The sequence below is a fragment of the Pygoscelis adeliae genome, unplaced genomic scaffold, assembly GCF_000699105.1.
Source record: "Pygoscelis adeliae isolate BGI_AS28 unplaced genomic scaffold, ASM69910v1 Scaffold194, whole genome shotgun sequence".
Taxonomy (NCBI): domain Eukaryota; kingdom Metazoa; phylum Chordata; class Aves; order Sphenisciformes; family Spheniscidae; genus Pygoscelis; species Pygoscelis adeliae.
The window spans coordinates 571,739-586,758 of NW_008824549.1; the positions used below are offsets into that span (position 1 = coordinate 571,739).

General features: G+C 36.1%; 1 protein-coding gene across 1 annotated transcript in view; it reads right to left on the bottom strand.

The window, feature by feature from the left end:
• The window catches only part of GOLGA4 (golgin A4), a 64,128-nt gene that overhangs the window by 23,764 nt on the left and 25,344 nt on the right, over window positions 1-15,020 (bottom strand). The window contains exons 10-15 of the mRNA XM_009321899.1: window positions 14,937-15,020; window positions 13,933-14,080; window positions 7,544-7,722; window positions 6,332-6,463; window positions 5,162-5,317; window positions 3-4,232 (exon numbers count right to left, since the gene is read on the bottom strand). Coding sequence (XP_009320174.1) covers window positions 3-4,232; window positions 5,162-5,317; window positions 6,332-6,463; window positions 7,544-7,722; window positions 13,933-14,080; window positions 14,937-15,020 — 4,929 coding nt within the window. The remainder of the gene's footprint in view (window positions 1-2; window positions 4,233-5,161; window positions 5,318-6,331; window positions 6,464-7,543; window positions 7,723-13,932; window positions 14,081-14,936) is intronic.

A 15,020-nucleotide genomic window follows, 5' to 3' on the forward strand; every position in this document is an offset into this window, starting at 1 on the left:
TGTTCTTTTCGCAGAGTGCGTAAGTCTTTTTGAAGATTATTCACTTCTTTGCATAGTTTCTGTTTCTCCCTTTCAGTCTCTTCCAGTTTAGTCTGCAAGTCCTTCTGCTGGTTCTGCATATCACCTAGTAACTTCTGCAGCTCCAAACCAGATTTAGCCTTTTCTTCAGCATTTTCCTCAAAAGCTTTCAGACTGCCATTTCTTTCATCCAACTGTTGCTGTAAACTTTTTAGCTTTTCTTCATATCTCAAACTCATATCTTCCATCTCAATCTTATGCACGTCGTTTTCCTTCACTAGATTATTTTCCAACTCTCTTACCTTCTGTTCTAAAGATTGACTGACTGCCTCCTTTTCCTGCAATTTTTTCTGGAAATCTCCAATTACATTCTCCATATCAAGATGTTTCTGTTCTTTAGCTTTTAATTCTTCCCTACTGCTTGCTAAATCGCCACCACAACGAGCATGCTCATCCGCTAACAATGAGTATTTTTTGGTTTGCTCCTCAAGTTCTTTCCTGAGGCTTTCAGTCCTACTCTGCTCCTCCTGATGGCTCTTCTCAACACTTTCTAGTCTTTTAAGGAGTTCTTCCTGTTTGTTTTGCAGTTCTAGACGAGAGTCATTACTCTCTCGTTGTTCCTTTTCGTACTTCTGCAACAAATCATCTTTTTCAGTTAAGCCCTTCTGTAACACGTGCATTTTCTCTTCGTATGTCTGTTGGACACTTTCAAGCATGTTATTTTTCTCTTGTTCTACAGCAGCTTTTACACTCTCTACTTTTTGCAGCATTTCTTTCTCTAACTCTGTGGAATCTCTTGTTGACTTAATTTTTTCTTCCAAGGATTCAATTTTGGCCTCTCTCTCCTGCACTTTTTGTTCCAAGTTTCTTAACTGATTTTCTCTATCTTGCTTAAATTGCTGTTCCTTTTCTTCCATCTGAGACGTCAATTGCTTTTTAATAGAACCAATTTTTTGCTCTGCCTTCTTTTTCAGATCTGCCAGCTTAGTGCTGTTCTCTGCATTCAGTCTCTCTTCTAATTCTTTCAGTTCTTCCTCTTTGCTTTTAAGTATCGCTGACTTCATTTGATCAAATTCCCTCTCCTTTGCTTCAAATTCAGCTGTCAGTGAACCTATTTGCTTCTCAAGATTAAGCACTTTTTCTTCAGCCTCCTTAAATCTATTGTCCTTCTCAAAAGCCACCTTCTCTGCCTGCTGGAGTTGCCAAGCTATCTCTTTTTGCTCTGTGTCTTTTTGTTCATTATGCTTTTTAAGTTCCTCCATCAAGGAATAATTTTCTGAAGTTTTCTGAGCAATGTGTTCTTCTAGTTCAGCAATTCTTGCTGCTTGGTTTTTTAACTTTGCAGTTAACTCACTTTCTTGCTTTTCCCTCCTGTTTTGCTTTTGTTCCAATTCACTTTTTAAACTATCAAGATTCTTGCTTTCTTTAGCCAGCTGCTCCTTCAGTTTATTTAGCTCTTCATCCTTTTTATTGGCTTCAGTATTGCTTAATTCAAGTTTGCTCTGCAAATCTTTAATAGTATCATGATTTTGTGTAATCCTGGTTTGCGCTTTCATCTTCCACTCTGACAGCTTGGCTGTGCAATGATCTACCTGCTCAAGAGCTGATGCTTTTTCTTGACTCAGCGTCTCAACTCTGGACGATAACTCCTGTACCTGGTCTAACAACTGCAACCGATCCTCTTGATGTTGCTTGCTTAACAGAGACATGGCTGCTTCCTTCTCTGTTAAACTTACTGTGCTTTCAAGTCTAACATTAAGGTCATTAATTGTTTTGTTGAGAGCAGAGATCTCGGATTCTTTTTCCTGGAGTTCCTCCCTCATCGAGGTGACAGCATTGATATTTTCAGATAACTCTTTCCTCAGCTGCGTAATGCAAGTTTCTTTTTCTGATGCTGCTTGCTGCTGATGCCCTCCCTCTTTCTGCAATTGTTCCTTTTCTGTTACAAGTCCTTCAATGTCAGCTCTCATGGACACAATTAAATTATCCTTCTCTTGCAGTTGTTGCATTGACTTTTGCAAAGAAGTACTTGCAGCAGAATGATGCTCTGTTACTTCTCTAAGTTGAGCTTCTAGTTCAGGAATCTTACTTGTTTTAATTAATATTGCTTCTTTAACTTTTGCAGTTCGGCGCTCACAATCTGCAATTTTGCATGTTACTATGCCAATTTTTTCATTACATTTTTCAATTAATTCATTGCTTTTTGTTTGCAATAAAGCTTCAGCATTCTTCCAGTAAGCATCTAACTGGGCTGCAAGTTCTCCTGACCACCTTTTAAACTCAGTTTCTTTTAGCTGAATTGCCTCTATTTTTTTCTCATAATTTTCATGATCTTTATACTGAGAAGACTGCACAGTTTGGAGTTTCTCTTCAACTGTTTTCAGTGTATCAGCCAGCTCGGTAATTTTGGCTTTGTCCTTTTCTTCAACTGCTTTCTGTTTACTGAGCTGTTCCTGAAGTCCTGACTGCTCTTTCAGGGACTGATTAAGATCACTTTCCAATTTTTTCAACTGTGTTTTCAGGTCACTTTCCTTATCTGACAAAGCATTCACCTTAGCCACTGACTGCCTTAGTTGTTCTTGCAATTCCTTCAGGGACTCCTCCCTTTTCACCTGTTCTTCCTTTAGTCGGGTTATTTCTGTTCTGGAGCCCTCCTTCTCAGCACTAAAGGTGGCAAGTTTCTGTTTCAGGTCTCCAACTTCCTGCTCTTTCTCTTGCAGTTCCATTTCATGTTTTTCCTGGAGCTCTTCAACCTGCTGATTGAGTTTTTTTTCCCAACTCTGGGTAATTTCTTCCAACTCCCTCCTATGAGCCTGAGCAAGACTTTCTAGTTGCTCTTTCTGATTAGATTCCAGTTTTGACACGGCATCATTGATTCCGGCTGAGCTGGCATGTGCCATTTCCAACATTTTAGCACTGAATTCGCTCTCTTTCTGACTGAACTCCAACTGCTTGTTTTCAAGCTCTTTTTTTAGTTTAGCTTCCTGCTCAGCAAGTTTCTTTTTGAAAGTTTCTTGCATATCTTTTGATTTCTGTTTAATTTTCTCCATTTTGTTCTCCTGACGTTTCAGTTTACTTTCATATTCTCCTTGTAGAGCACTGATTCTCTCCTCTGCGGCGAACAGTTTCTGTTTAAGCTCTTCCACTTGCTTGTTCTGTAACTCCTTCATGTGTTCAATTTCATTTTCCTTCTCAGTTAGACTCCTCTTTGTCTCTTCAGCCTCTCTTTGTAGATCCTTCAGTTGACTTTCATATTGTGTTAGAGAGGTTACTTTTTGTCTATTTTCATTGCTTTGCTCTTGCAAACGCTGCTTCAGGTCATGTACCTGAGAGATGTATGCCTCTAACTCATTCTTGACTTCACTCAGCTGGGATTCAGTTCTGTCTAGCTGCTCATTAAGTTGCAATTTTTGATCTTCAAGATTTGTCAGCTTTTGCTGCCGCTTTGCTAACTCCTCTTCATAAATCTTTGCCTGCTCATTAGAAGTACTCCGATGAGACTCTGAAAGCTTCTCTAGCTTTGCAGATACCTGGACAAGTTCAGCTTCAGATCTTTCTGCAGATTCCTTTAGTTTCTGTTCATGTGCTTTTAGTTCCTCCAGATGTCTGTCTTTCTCCTCCAAGGATTGCTTGAGTTTGTTGAGTTCCTCTTTGAGTACCTTCTCAACACCTTGAATAGACATTTCGTGCTCTTTTAACATCATTTCAACCTCTTCGTTGTGCCGTTTCCTCTCTTCTTCCAACTTTCCTTCCAATTCTTGCTTTGCTTCACACACTCTACTATTCAATTCTGAGAGCTCTTGTTCTAAATCGTGACGTATTTTTAGTGCTTCTGATAGCTCAGAAGACAGTGCTTCTAATTCTGTTTGTTTCACATCAAGTTTTTCTAATGTTTTTTCATTCATCTCCTCTATGTGTGCACGGAAAACTGTTTCTTTCTCTTTCAAAATCGTATCTATCTCTCGTTCTTGTTTCTCTCTCATTTTTTCTATTTCAGTTACTTGTTGTTGCTTTAAGATTTGAAGTTTTTCTGTCCAAAGCTTTTCCTGCTGCTGTTTCATGTTCTCCAATTCTTTCTTGTGTTTTTCAACTATATCATTGATTTCCTTATTGTGCTGCTTTTTTTCAGACTCCATCAGAGTACTTAATTCCTCTGATTGCTTTCTGTCATCTTGCGAATACTTTGCCAGAGAGCTTTCCAGTTCAAGAATCCTCTGTTAGAGAATACAGTTTTAAAAGAATATGAATATTCAAAAGGTAACAAGTTGATTAAATTTTAAAAACATCTCACCAGGTTCACAGAATTACAAGTCATTTATTCCATTACTTTTAGTGAATATCAACTTTTTGTATAAGCCTTTCATACATCTCATTTGTTCTCAACTTTGCTTCCGTTATGGTAAGTTAGTTATTTAATAAAAATTTTTCTATTTCACTGCAGTGAAAACAAATACAATAAAAACTTGGAAAGAATTTAACTAATTCAAATAAAATAATTCACATGATATTTATGAGAGAGATGTTCACATTTTCTCATTAAGCTAAAGTACCAATACATAGGATGAACAATATCGGGAGTCTACACGAGTATTATGGATTTGTACATATCTACCGATTTATCTTAATTCCACCTCTCAAGGAAATGCTGCTGTAAAGTTAAAACACTTCTATAGGCAAAACTTCCAAACTAATAAGTGGTGGAATAATATACAAACTTGCGTTAGCAGATAATACAGTCTTACCCATTACATAAAGCAAAGGACACTTCAAAATTTAAGCAAATTTTTTACTTACTCAAGTATCCTTTTAAGTGTTTGTATGGTAGCAGTACCCAGAAGTTAAACAGTTTAAAGTTTAACTCTCCTGTATAACATACATAAAAATTATGTAGATGGATATGAATTCATATCCCACGCCGTGATATAAAGTGAACGTATTTCTATATTTTGCCATCTAATCTCGTAAACAACTAGGGGCTGCAGCATACCATAGCAATACCTTAAATTTCTGTTACTACAAGAAGCATAGTGAGATTAAAATAACCCAGTCACAATAAATCCACAGTATTTGTAAACCTGTCATAGTTAAATATATACTAAAAGGAATTCTTGTAAACATTTACCCTTTTGGAATCTTTACTCACAGTTCTAAAAGTCTCTACTTCTTGATGCATCTTCTGAACTTTCTTGTCACACTCTGACTGTATCGCTTTCTTCTGCAGCTCTAATTCTTCTAAGGCTAGGGATTCTTGCTGTTCTTGTTCTTGAAGGGTTTTTAAACACTCACTCTGATTTTTTTCCTGTATCAAAAATTATGATTAAAACAATAAACTATAAATTTAGTCATCACACCTTCAAAAACAGTATAATAAGATATTTACAAACCAGTTAATAGGAGTCATAGACTAATCATATGTATTTTCTCCACACACACACAGTTTGTATTTAATCTGTGAAAACAAAATTGTTATAAATCACTTCTATTTTCTCTTCTTGAGAACCATATGTCCTCTACTTCTTTTTATATGAAAAACATAATGCAATCCAGCCTTTCATTTTGGTTTGTTTACCACGATTAATTGAGTAACACCTTAGAGGAATAAAGGTCTGTCCTCACTCGATTCCACTGCTAATGTATTTTTAAGCTTCTATTCCTTATAATTAAAAAAATAACCTGAGAAGCAGGTAGAAAAATATAGTCAGGAAGGGACTGTCAAAGTCCCTCAGTCCTAGTCACCAACCATCACGGAGGAGCATAAAAGAGAATCTACTACTTGTTAGGTAAAATTACGTGATGATCTGAAGTGTATTACAGCTTATGAAAAAGAGCAAAGAACCCCAGTGATTCCTCCCAGCCTGACCTAGAAAAAAATTCTTTTCTGAGGTCAAACACTATGAATAGTTAAGCCTGTTCACATAACACAACGCAACCAGACATAATGATACCAACACTTTTCAAATAACAGCCTCATTCTTTGTACCTCTTTTACTCTAGTTGCTGTGGCTAATGGCCAATGATCCAGAGGAAGAAATAAAAAAAAAAGTCTAACAAAAAGAGTTTTCAAAAAAAAGTCTTTCCCACAAGATGCAGCTGTAAGTGAGCAGTGATAGTGATTAATTATCATTATTCAATCTGGATCACTGCAGCTGCTTTCCTTTCATGTTGCTGAAGTCTCTGAGCTCTTTGACTTTTGGAGGACACTCATATCTTTGAGTGCAGAAGGACTCGCACTGCGGAATAGGGTCAGATTAAGACTTCTATTCCCACCTCACACTTAGAGAAATTTCTTTCTACACATTTTAGGGATACTTACAAGAGCTGTCTTCATCTTCTCCTGGAATGCCTTTTCTTGGGCCTGTAATCTATCACTTAGCTCCTGATCTTTGGTAGCCATTTCTTTTTTATGGAATTTTTCTAGTTCAGCAACACGCTCCTCTGAAGACTTCTGTGAATCAAAGTCAGAAAAAACTAATTTCAAAATATTAAACAACAAAACACTTTGTATTATTTCTTAATAAGAAAAACAGTGCAACACAGAGAGGAAACCAGAACCATCTCTTTACTCCCTTTGAATAAGTAACAATCATTTGGAGCACTTAATATTAAGCCCTGACAGTTCTTATTTTCAAGCGTGAAGTTACCCATCTTCCTTCTCAAGTCTTTCACAGTTCTACTAAAAGAAACACCACATTCTCTAAGGACTCTTCTGCCAAGGTGAACTTATAGTGTTTTCAGTTTCAGTTCAAATGTGGTAATAAATTGGAAAAGGAACTTCTGTCTGTAGCTTTCCCTGTATTCTTGTTATTTCATGAGCCAGAAAGTCAAGTGGTGATATTCTATATAAACAGCTATCTACAACCTACATACATGCTTTATTTAAGAATAATGTAGTGCAAGTCAGTCAACCCCCTAAAGCATCAGTGTGTTCTCTTAGAAAAATTAATAACATAACAAATGTCAACATAAGAACTGCAATTTAAAGGTGTTCAAATTAACAGCTTTGCAAGGCACGTGCAGTACTCCTGCAGTTCCTACCCGAATACGCCAGATGAAGCGAATTTAGCAGTTCTTAACTAGCAAACAGTTTGGCAACAAGTTCTTAAACGTTTGCACATAGTGGGCTAGGATAATCATTAAAACTACTTAGTATTAAAACCCAAAATCCTGGTGGAGATGTGTGAGCTGATCACCATTAATTTTTTCTTCTTGACTCCCTTTAAAATCTCAAGTGTACTTCTAGTAAATAATTTTATTAAATACTGTGAAACAAAGAGTAATACTGTTCATTTTTACATGGCTCTAATGTACTGATTTTAAACTGCTAGAGAAAAAATCTATATGGGAAGTTTTCTATTTTGTCTTAAGTAAATCTTTAATCTCAGAAATTAATTTTTTATAGAATTTATGAAATAGCAAATATTTTATTAAAAAGTTCTGGTATACTAATGTATTTTACAACTATAGTTTAATTGTAATTGAATGATTAGATTAAAAGCCAATAATACAGGGTGAGTTCAGCTTTTACCTTCATAATCTCAACCACCTCTTGTTTCACTCTGGTTAACTCCCGTTGAAGATTTACCCTCTCTTCCTCACTTGCCTTTTCTACTGCTTTGATTTTTTCATCCATTTCTGCCTGCAATTTTTTCCGGGCTTCCTCTGTCTTTTGGGCAATACTCAGAGCCTTCTCAAGCTCTTCAAAAGCTGCAAAGAAAAAAAGTGTATGATAGTGGAGAAATATCTATGTCCCTTGATAGAAGAACAGAGTTCTCATTAACTGTAAATTACACAAGTAACAGAAGAACGAACTTAGGAATCCTTCAAGAATTCACATAGGTTTATTATCTAGAAAGGAAAGAGAACTGACAAATAGCTGTGAATGTCTTCCAATACATTCTGCAGCTTCTATTTCTTCCCCTAAAATCATTATAAAATACATAAACCATATAAATAAACTATGGCTTCTCTTCTGGTTGTAAGTGTTGAATAACTTTGAAGAGGAGGAAAAAAGCTGCATGAAGAAAAGGCAATTCACAAGTTGTTCTTCCGCTAAAACAAGCGGACAGAAGCATAAACCAGGAATGACTGCTATGCAAGTCAGTTTTTACTGAATCATGAAAGAGGTCTTCCTGAATAGAACACTGAAGTATAATACTGGGTACTTGATTTACCTAAGAGTTGTTTATTTCAAACTGTACAACCTACATAATCTTCTCTTTAAACTGTGGGTTTGGTGGAGTCCATACAGAAGGCTTCGCTAATTTCATTATTTCACTATATACTTTTAATGTAAACTACTATCAATGCAATTCAGAGACACTAGAAAAATGCTTGTGTGTTATGAAGACTGTCTTGTGCTTCTAAACTTCGTAAATAAAATGTAAGAAAAAAAATTAAGATTTGCTCCCAGAAAACTTGAATATTTATAAGATGTTTCAAAAGAACACTCAAGCTGCAGTGATGAAATTTATTTACATTTGCAGAAGATGCACAAGTCTGCTGAAACACGTTTTAACTTACAAATCCAAAGCAATAATTCCACAGCTTCTTCCCATGCTAAGGAGAAGTATTCTAACGTACTTTATTCACTTCATAGATGATCATTTAGATATAAAAAGAAAGCAAATAAATTCCTGTGTTATGAGCTGGTTTATTATTATCATCATTATTACTATTATTATTATTATTCAATACCACTATCTGAGTTCCTCACTGAAACTGATGGCAGAATCTGTATTAGAATTACACAAGACTAGAATTTGATCACTGTTAGGGAAATCTCTTTTGCTGGATAGATCATGAATGTGGAAAACCCCTGCTGCATATCAAAGGAAAATTCAATCTCAGAACAGTCTCCTATATGGTTAATCCTTTGCATAAAAGAACTTTGGCAAAACACCTCTGTAAAATTCAAAATCACAGTGCCAGTATCAAGACTGTAATTTATCAGAGCACAAAAAACCTAGAAGTATATTATTCTACTATACCCTGGACTACTTGGATACTATTCTGGGAGCAGACAGAACAAAATAATTTTTAAAGTGTTATTTAGTATGCTAAGCTTTCTTCCACTTAGTTCTATCCCAAAAAGAAAATCATAATAGACACGCAAATTTCTAGTTCCCTTGATTCACCATTACTTAGCAGGCATTCACAGCAATTCTCGTAATCCTTGTTTTTTTGAAAATATATTTAATAACATTCAGGCATGAGTTTGAGAAGTGAATAATAATTTCTATTTCACATCTTCTGATAACATTCAAAACTGAAGCTTTTAACCACAATCAATACTTTTGAGGCAATGCTGCAAATATGTTTTCAAGTAACTTAATTCCATAAAATTACATTCACCCAAATTCTGACCTTTTCCAGAATTTTCTTCTGTTTTCTGAGGAAGCCTTTCTCTGACTACTTACAGCACCAATCATGTTTTAGGGCAAAACAGGGTTGTTACTGACCCTGGCAATACCAAAGCACATCACTGTATCCACTTTTTCACTCCCAGTTCTACTTAAATACGAAATACTAAAACTCATTACAAAAAATTAAGAGCGCTAGAGGTTATTTCAAACAGCAAAACCGTCTAAACCATAATGCAAGCATGCACGAGGCTTACAGCTCCTTACTTTCCAAGCACAGTTCTTCACAGTCCCCATCAAGGCATTTGCCATCTGGGACCCGCAGGACTTAAGTCCTCCTCCCTCGCCACCCTGGGCGCAACCTGGTTATGAACACAGCCTGCGCAAGTTGTTTGGAGAATGGCACCGACTTCCCTGATGCTTCTCTCAGCCCTAACAAAAGCACGCACAGCCATAAAATTGGCCAAGTCCTTCAGTATTACAGATCATAAATGGCTTTTTAAAAAAACCAAAACCTACAGACCTTTACAAAGTACAGCTTGAAAATAAAGCCTGCAAGTAAAAGATTAGGTTATTTCACTTTTCCATACACATTTTCTGATTCTTGTTCTGAGCAACATATACTTTATTTGCATTTGAGAAACCTGTTATTTCTGCAAAAGGAAAGAGAATGCATTTGCCACAGCCCACAAATCCCCCAAAGAGAAGATCCAGGTTCACACTAGGAATGACTACTGATACGTAATATCTGAGCAACATGCAGTACGACAGCTGCATCACCATAATCGCAAGCAGGATGCTAATACAAAAGCTAGACAAAAGCTGATGGATAAAACGCCAAGGGTGTATGGAAGCACAAAGAAGCAACACTTCAGAGAAACACATAGCTTTCTAAAAGTTAAATTATATGCATCTCAGGCACTTTTAGCACTTAAGCAAAACAGAACATTTTTATTTAAATTAGTTAATTTTAGTGTAGCATGACACAACTGAGTTTCAAACCAGCAGAGGGCTAAACTATCATGAAGTAGACAGAACATTATTATTATTATTTTTAATTGTTGTTATTATTATTTTAAATCTATGGGAGATTTTAATTCTACTGTGGATAAAAGCCTGGAATAAAAGTCCATGGTTTTATCCAAATACACCTATTCAGAATGCAAAGAGTAAAGGCACTGCCTGTGTTCTTCCCCAACCAGCAGAGCTACTGTCGAGGGAAGATCTTTTAACCAAGGTACTGGTTAAGTGAAGTCTCACAAAGGCACAGTGGCAAATCAGAAACAGTAAAGCACACCAACAGTCTCAGGTGAGTCTTGCAAAATGCTATTCATGTGACCAAGCCAGACAAACCGGAAACCTTCCTGTGCAGTATATAAATTAGACAAAAAGAGCCTGAACAGAGTTTAAAAGGTGCAAGGTTGCAAAACTGAATTTTACAAAACACGTGCTAGTGAGTTGACTGCTTTACATACGGTACTCCAAAGCACCAGTCTCGGTTCCCTTTGCCTTGCCTCTCCTACCCAGTGTTAACACCAGTCCATACCGCAAAGCCTTCTTGCTTACTCTCCCGGTGCTGCAGACGTGTTATTTTCAACTATAGTGCCATCTACTGCTGAAAATTGTGAAGAAAGCACTAAACAGGATGGCAGAGGAGGGATTTACATGTTTTCGTACTGAAGGCTGAGAGCAGGCACCTTGTCAAAAGTTTGAGAAACAAAGGTTGAATTAATTTCCTACAGTCGATTTGTGCATCTAGGCAGGATTTCAAATGCACAGTCCAAGCTTTTTGTTTCTCTGTAGAAAGGTGCAAAGCATACGTTTATTAGGCTTGCAAAAGAAATGCCGCCTACAAAGAATGGCAAAGTAAAGCAAAACGAATTTGCTTTCTAAAGACTTTTTTTTTTCTTTATTGTACAGAATATAAAGAAGTCAATAATTGGCATCCTGAGAAGTCAGAAAGGACTTATGCCGAGTAGTCTCAGGAGAAACATACTTCAGTTTACCAGTAAATGTACAAATACTATAAATAGCTTTGTTGAAGTAAAATGCAAATAATCTATGTACATTGCAGAGCATTAAAAAAAAAAATCAGTGGCAGTTACTTCAATTAAAAGTGCCTGAGAAGCACAGAATTTACTTTTTAGAGCCCAGTTCAAGCACCCAATGTGTGATGTAAGAAAAAAGAGCCCTTACCCCAGTCCTGTTCATACAAGGCTTGGGAAAGGCACCATGATTCACTTATTGGCATGTGTGGATGCACAAAAACAAGATGCTTTGTGAGATTTCAACATAACGTACCTCTAACTACAAAAAAAAGGAACTTCAACTGGGGACACCAAGTTACAGTTTACACAACATGCACAAAATAAGCATAAATATCTTTTCACTATTTCAGTACACAAAAATGCATTAACATTAAATCAAACACCGGAGCATTTCACTAAAATCACTGAATTACAAAGAAAAAAGCCAGACACGTAACTCTAGGCAAGTTAAAAACATGAAGTGGAAAAATATACCACTTTTTAGCCTATAATATAGCACTATGAAAGTAAATTCCAAGTGTAAGTGTATTATGCTTACCCTTATTTTGCCGTAACATAAATGAAATTAACATTTCTACAAATACAATATTCCATGAAGTCAATTCTTCACTAAATCATGATATAGAAAAAGAGAAGTCTAGAATTTAAAGTCATCTCACATTAACTATCCAAGAAACAGAACTTTAAACATGTTGACCTCAAATATATGAACCTGCCAAATTCTTAAAACTGGTACAACTCAAAGGTTGTGACCTCAAGTAATTTCAGGCTCTCCCGATATTGATGGCGGTTTTCTCAAATGCCTGAACAATTTAGTTTAACTGTACTGGACTACACTTCCATTGTACGTCACAACAGTTTCGGAATGCATAAAGCCAAGGAAGTAATAGTAAAACCTAATAAGGTCACCTTACTACTTCTAAGATAGGCAAAATTGTATTAACTAGTTTTCCAAGGGTTCCAACATTTATATAAGCATGCTTAACAGTACAAAAATAAATGCATTCAAAGGTAAAGTGGATGCTTATGCACCATAAAAGTTACCAAAAGTACTTGAAAATTTTATTTGAGAGAGCATATTTAACACACAAATCTCCCCCTAGAAAAGTGCAGTGTACTCAACACATTAGTCATAAATGAAATTACTTCTCACTACTTCTCATCTACAATAGATGATACTCAGGTATCCAGAGTATCATCTCTAGTTTTTTTTCAGCTTCAGGCTACACAAACCTGAGGCAATTACTGTATTAACCAGAGCGTGTAGATGTTAGTTCATAATTAAGAGGTTTCTACTGCTTCAAAAAATGCTGTGTTCAAACAGCTATGACAATAACATTGTATCTACAGAAGTATTAAAATATTCTTCAGCATTTTTTTTAATCATGAAGAAAAGCTTCCTAGTCTCCAGGAACTGAACAAAATCCAACTTTAGCAAGACTGACTGACTTCTGAAATACAAATTTCCAGAGCTAAAAAGACACATGCAAGCTGAAAGCGTAGTACAAAAGGAGGGCACCTAGTCAAAACGTTTGTTACTTTCACAAGATGGATGTTCCAGCTGCTTTTCTGTATTACAGCAGAATGATCTACCCAAACTAATCTTTAAAATTTAAAGTTCTGATCTAAACCTACGTAGATTTAAAATAAAACCCCTATGAACTGTATTGTTTGAACGTCTCATCGCTTTTTAGAGAAAGAAAATATGCATAATGTTTTATGCAAACTAACCACATCTGATCTTCCACCAAGAGAGTGAACTCCTTTAGATTCCTATGAGAGCAAACTAAATTCTTCTAAAAGAATTTTGATAGATATAGTGCAAAACAATTTCACTGTTTAAAAAACAAAGGTGGGGCGGATTGACCTTTGAACTTAGTTTCAAGCAAAAGGAGAACTGCAAGCACAGATAATTAATGTTACCTAATTTCCATCAAAAGCAAACTACAGCATGTAACAGTTACATAACCGCTAGGTTCCAAGCCTGAAGCGAAAGGAACCATCACTGCTGTTTCACTAAAAGGAAATCAGAAATGCTTCCTCTATGATTATTGAAAGAAAATGCTTATTATGGTTGTAACACATCCTCTTGTTTCTACTTCTTCCCAAGCTCTTATACACTCACTGCTATGTTTTCTATGTAAGATACTGGTGGCATTATAATGATAATTTAGATAGTTGCAAGTTTCCCTCCTGAAGTTACACCAGCACCAAACTCTATCCATCTCTTCTCCTACAAATGGGAAAGCGCAGCTGCCCTTCCACAGTTTCCTTCCTAACTCCAGCTGAATTGACAACAGAGACAAACCAGTCAAAAACATCCCTAAACTCTGCTGACCAGAAGTGAAGTTAGTAATGACGCTAGCAGGGGTGATACGTAGAACATTAGGAAAAATAGTGTCTCTTAATATCCATTCCAAACAACAACTGATGAAGAGTGCAAAAAGACCACGCTGAAGCTTTCTCGTGTTTAAATGTGAAAGCTAATAATCCCCAGAATTTCTTACCAGCTCTTTCAGATTTTTCTTTCTGTTCTTTTAATTCCTCGCCTTTTGTAGTTATTTGTTTGATCCGAGCACGCAGTTGGGCTATCTCCTCCTCCTTCATTTCCAATGTTTCATGCATTTGTCGCTTTGTCTCTGCAATTACCATGCCCTATGGAAAAGGTCCTTGTGATAAAAAGCTAGCAAATAAATAAAACATATTGCTACAACAATTTCAAGCCAGGACACAATCCTTGTCAGGAATAAACTTTAGTCTATTACTGCAAGACCAGAGATCATGGTGTTTCTATGTCAGAAAACAGAAAATGCTAACAAAAAGAAGATAAGAATAGGGATTATTCTGAAGAGTAGCCAAAATTTATCTAGTGGTGAAAAGAACTCCTCCAGCAACTAAGGACCATCAGAAAACTTCCTGCTTCTGGTACAGATTCTTTTCTTTGAAATATCCATTCTGTAAACAAACCAAAACTAAAGCATTGTAGTGTGCGTGCTTCTCCTTAGAGAATATGCACATATAATGAGTGTTAGTCATGTAGCTTATTACACCACCAGAAGTTACTTCAAGTACCAAGACTGTGATAAAAAAAACTTTAAGGAACAAAAAACTGAGAAACTCTCCATATTCCTAAGAAACTACTTACTTTTCCTTCATTGCTCATTTTTTAATTCATTTGCATTTGTCTCATCTTCATTAGTGTTTGGGTGGGGGTTTGTTTGGGTTTTTGTTTTGGTTTTTTTTTAAGCTGGCATTGAGGAGTGTATTAAGCATAATTGATCCATCCTAAATAACATTACCTTGCAGTATTAAGTATAACCTAACAGACAAATGCCCTAAAGCATCTATACAATAAAATTCTCAGGTAGCTTAAATTATTTGCTAGTTAAAACATAAACCAAACCACATCAGATGACTAAGAACAGCTTCTAATACCAAGAAGCCAGATATTTTGAGTTTTAAACAGTCTTGTTCAAAAACTGCACAGAGTTTAAAGAAAATTTTTGTTTACCTTGTCTTGTTCTAGCTGCTCAATCAAATTCTTTGCATCACGCAGCTGCGTAATCAGTTTAGTCTTCTCAGCCATGTGAAGGTC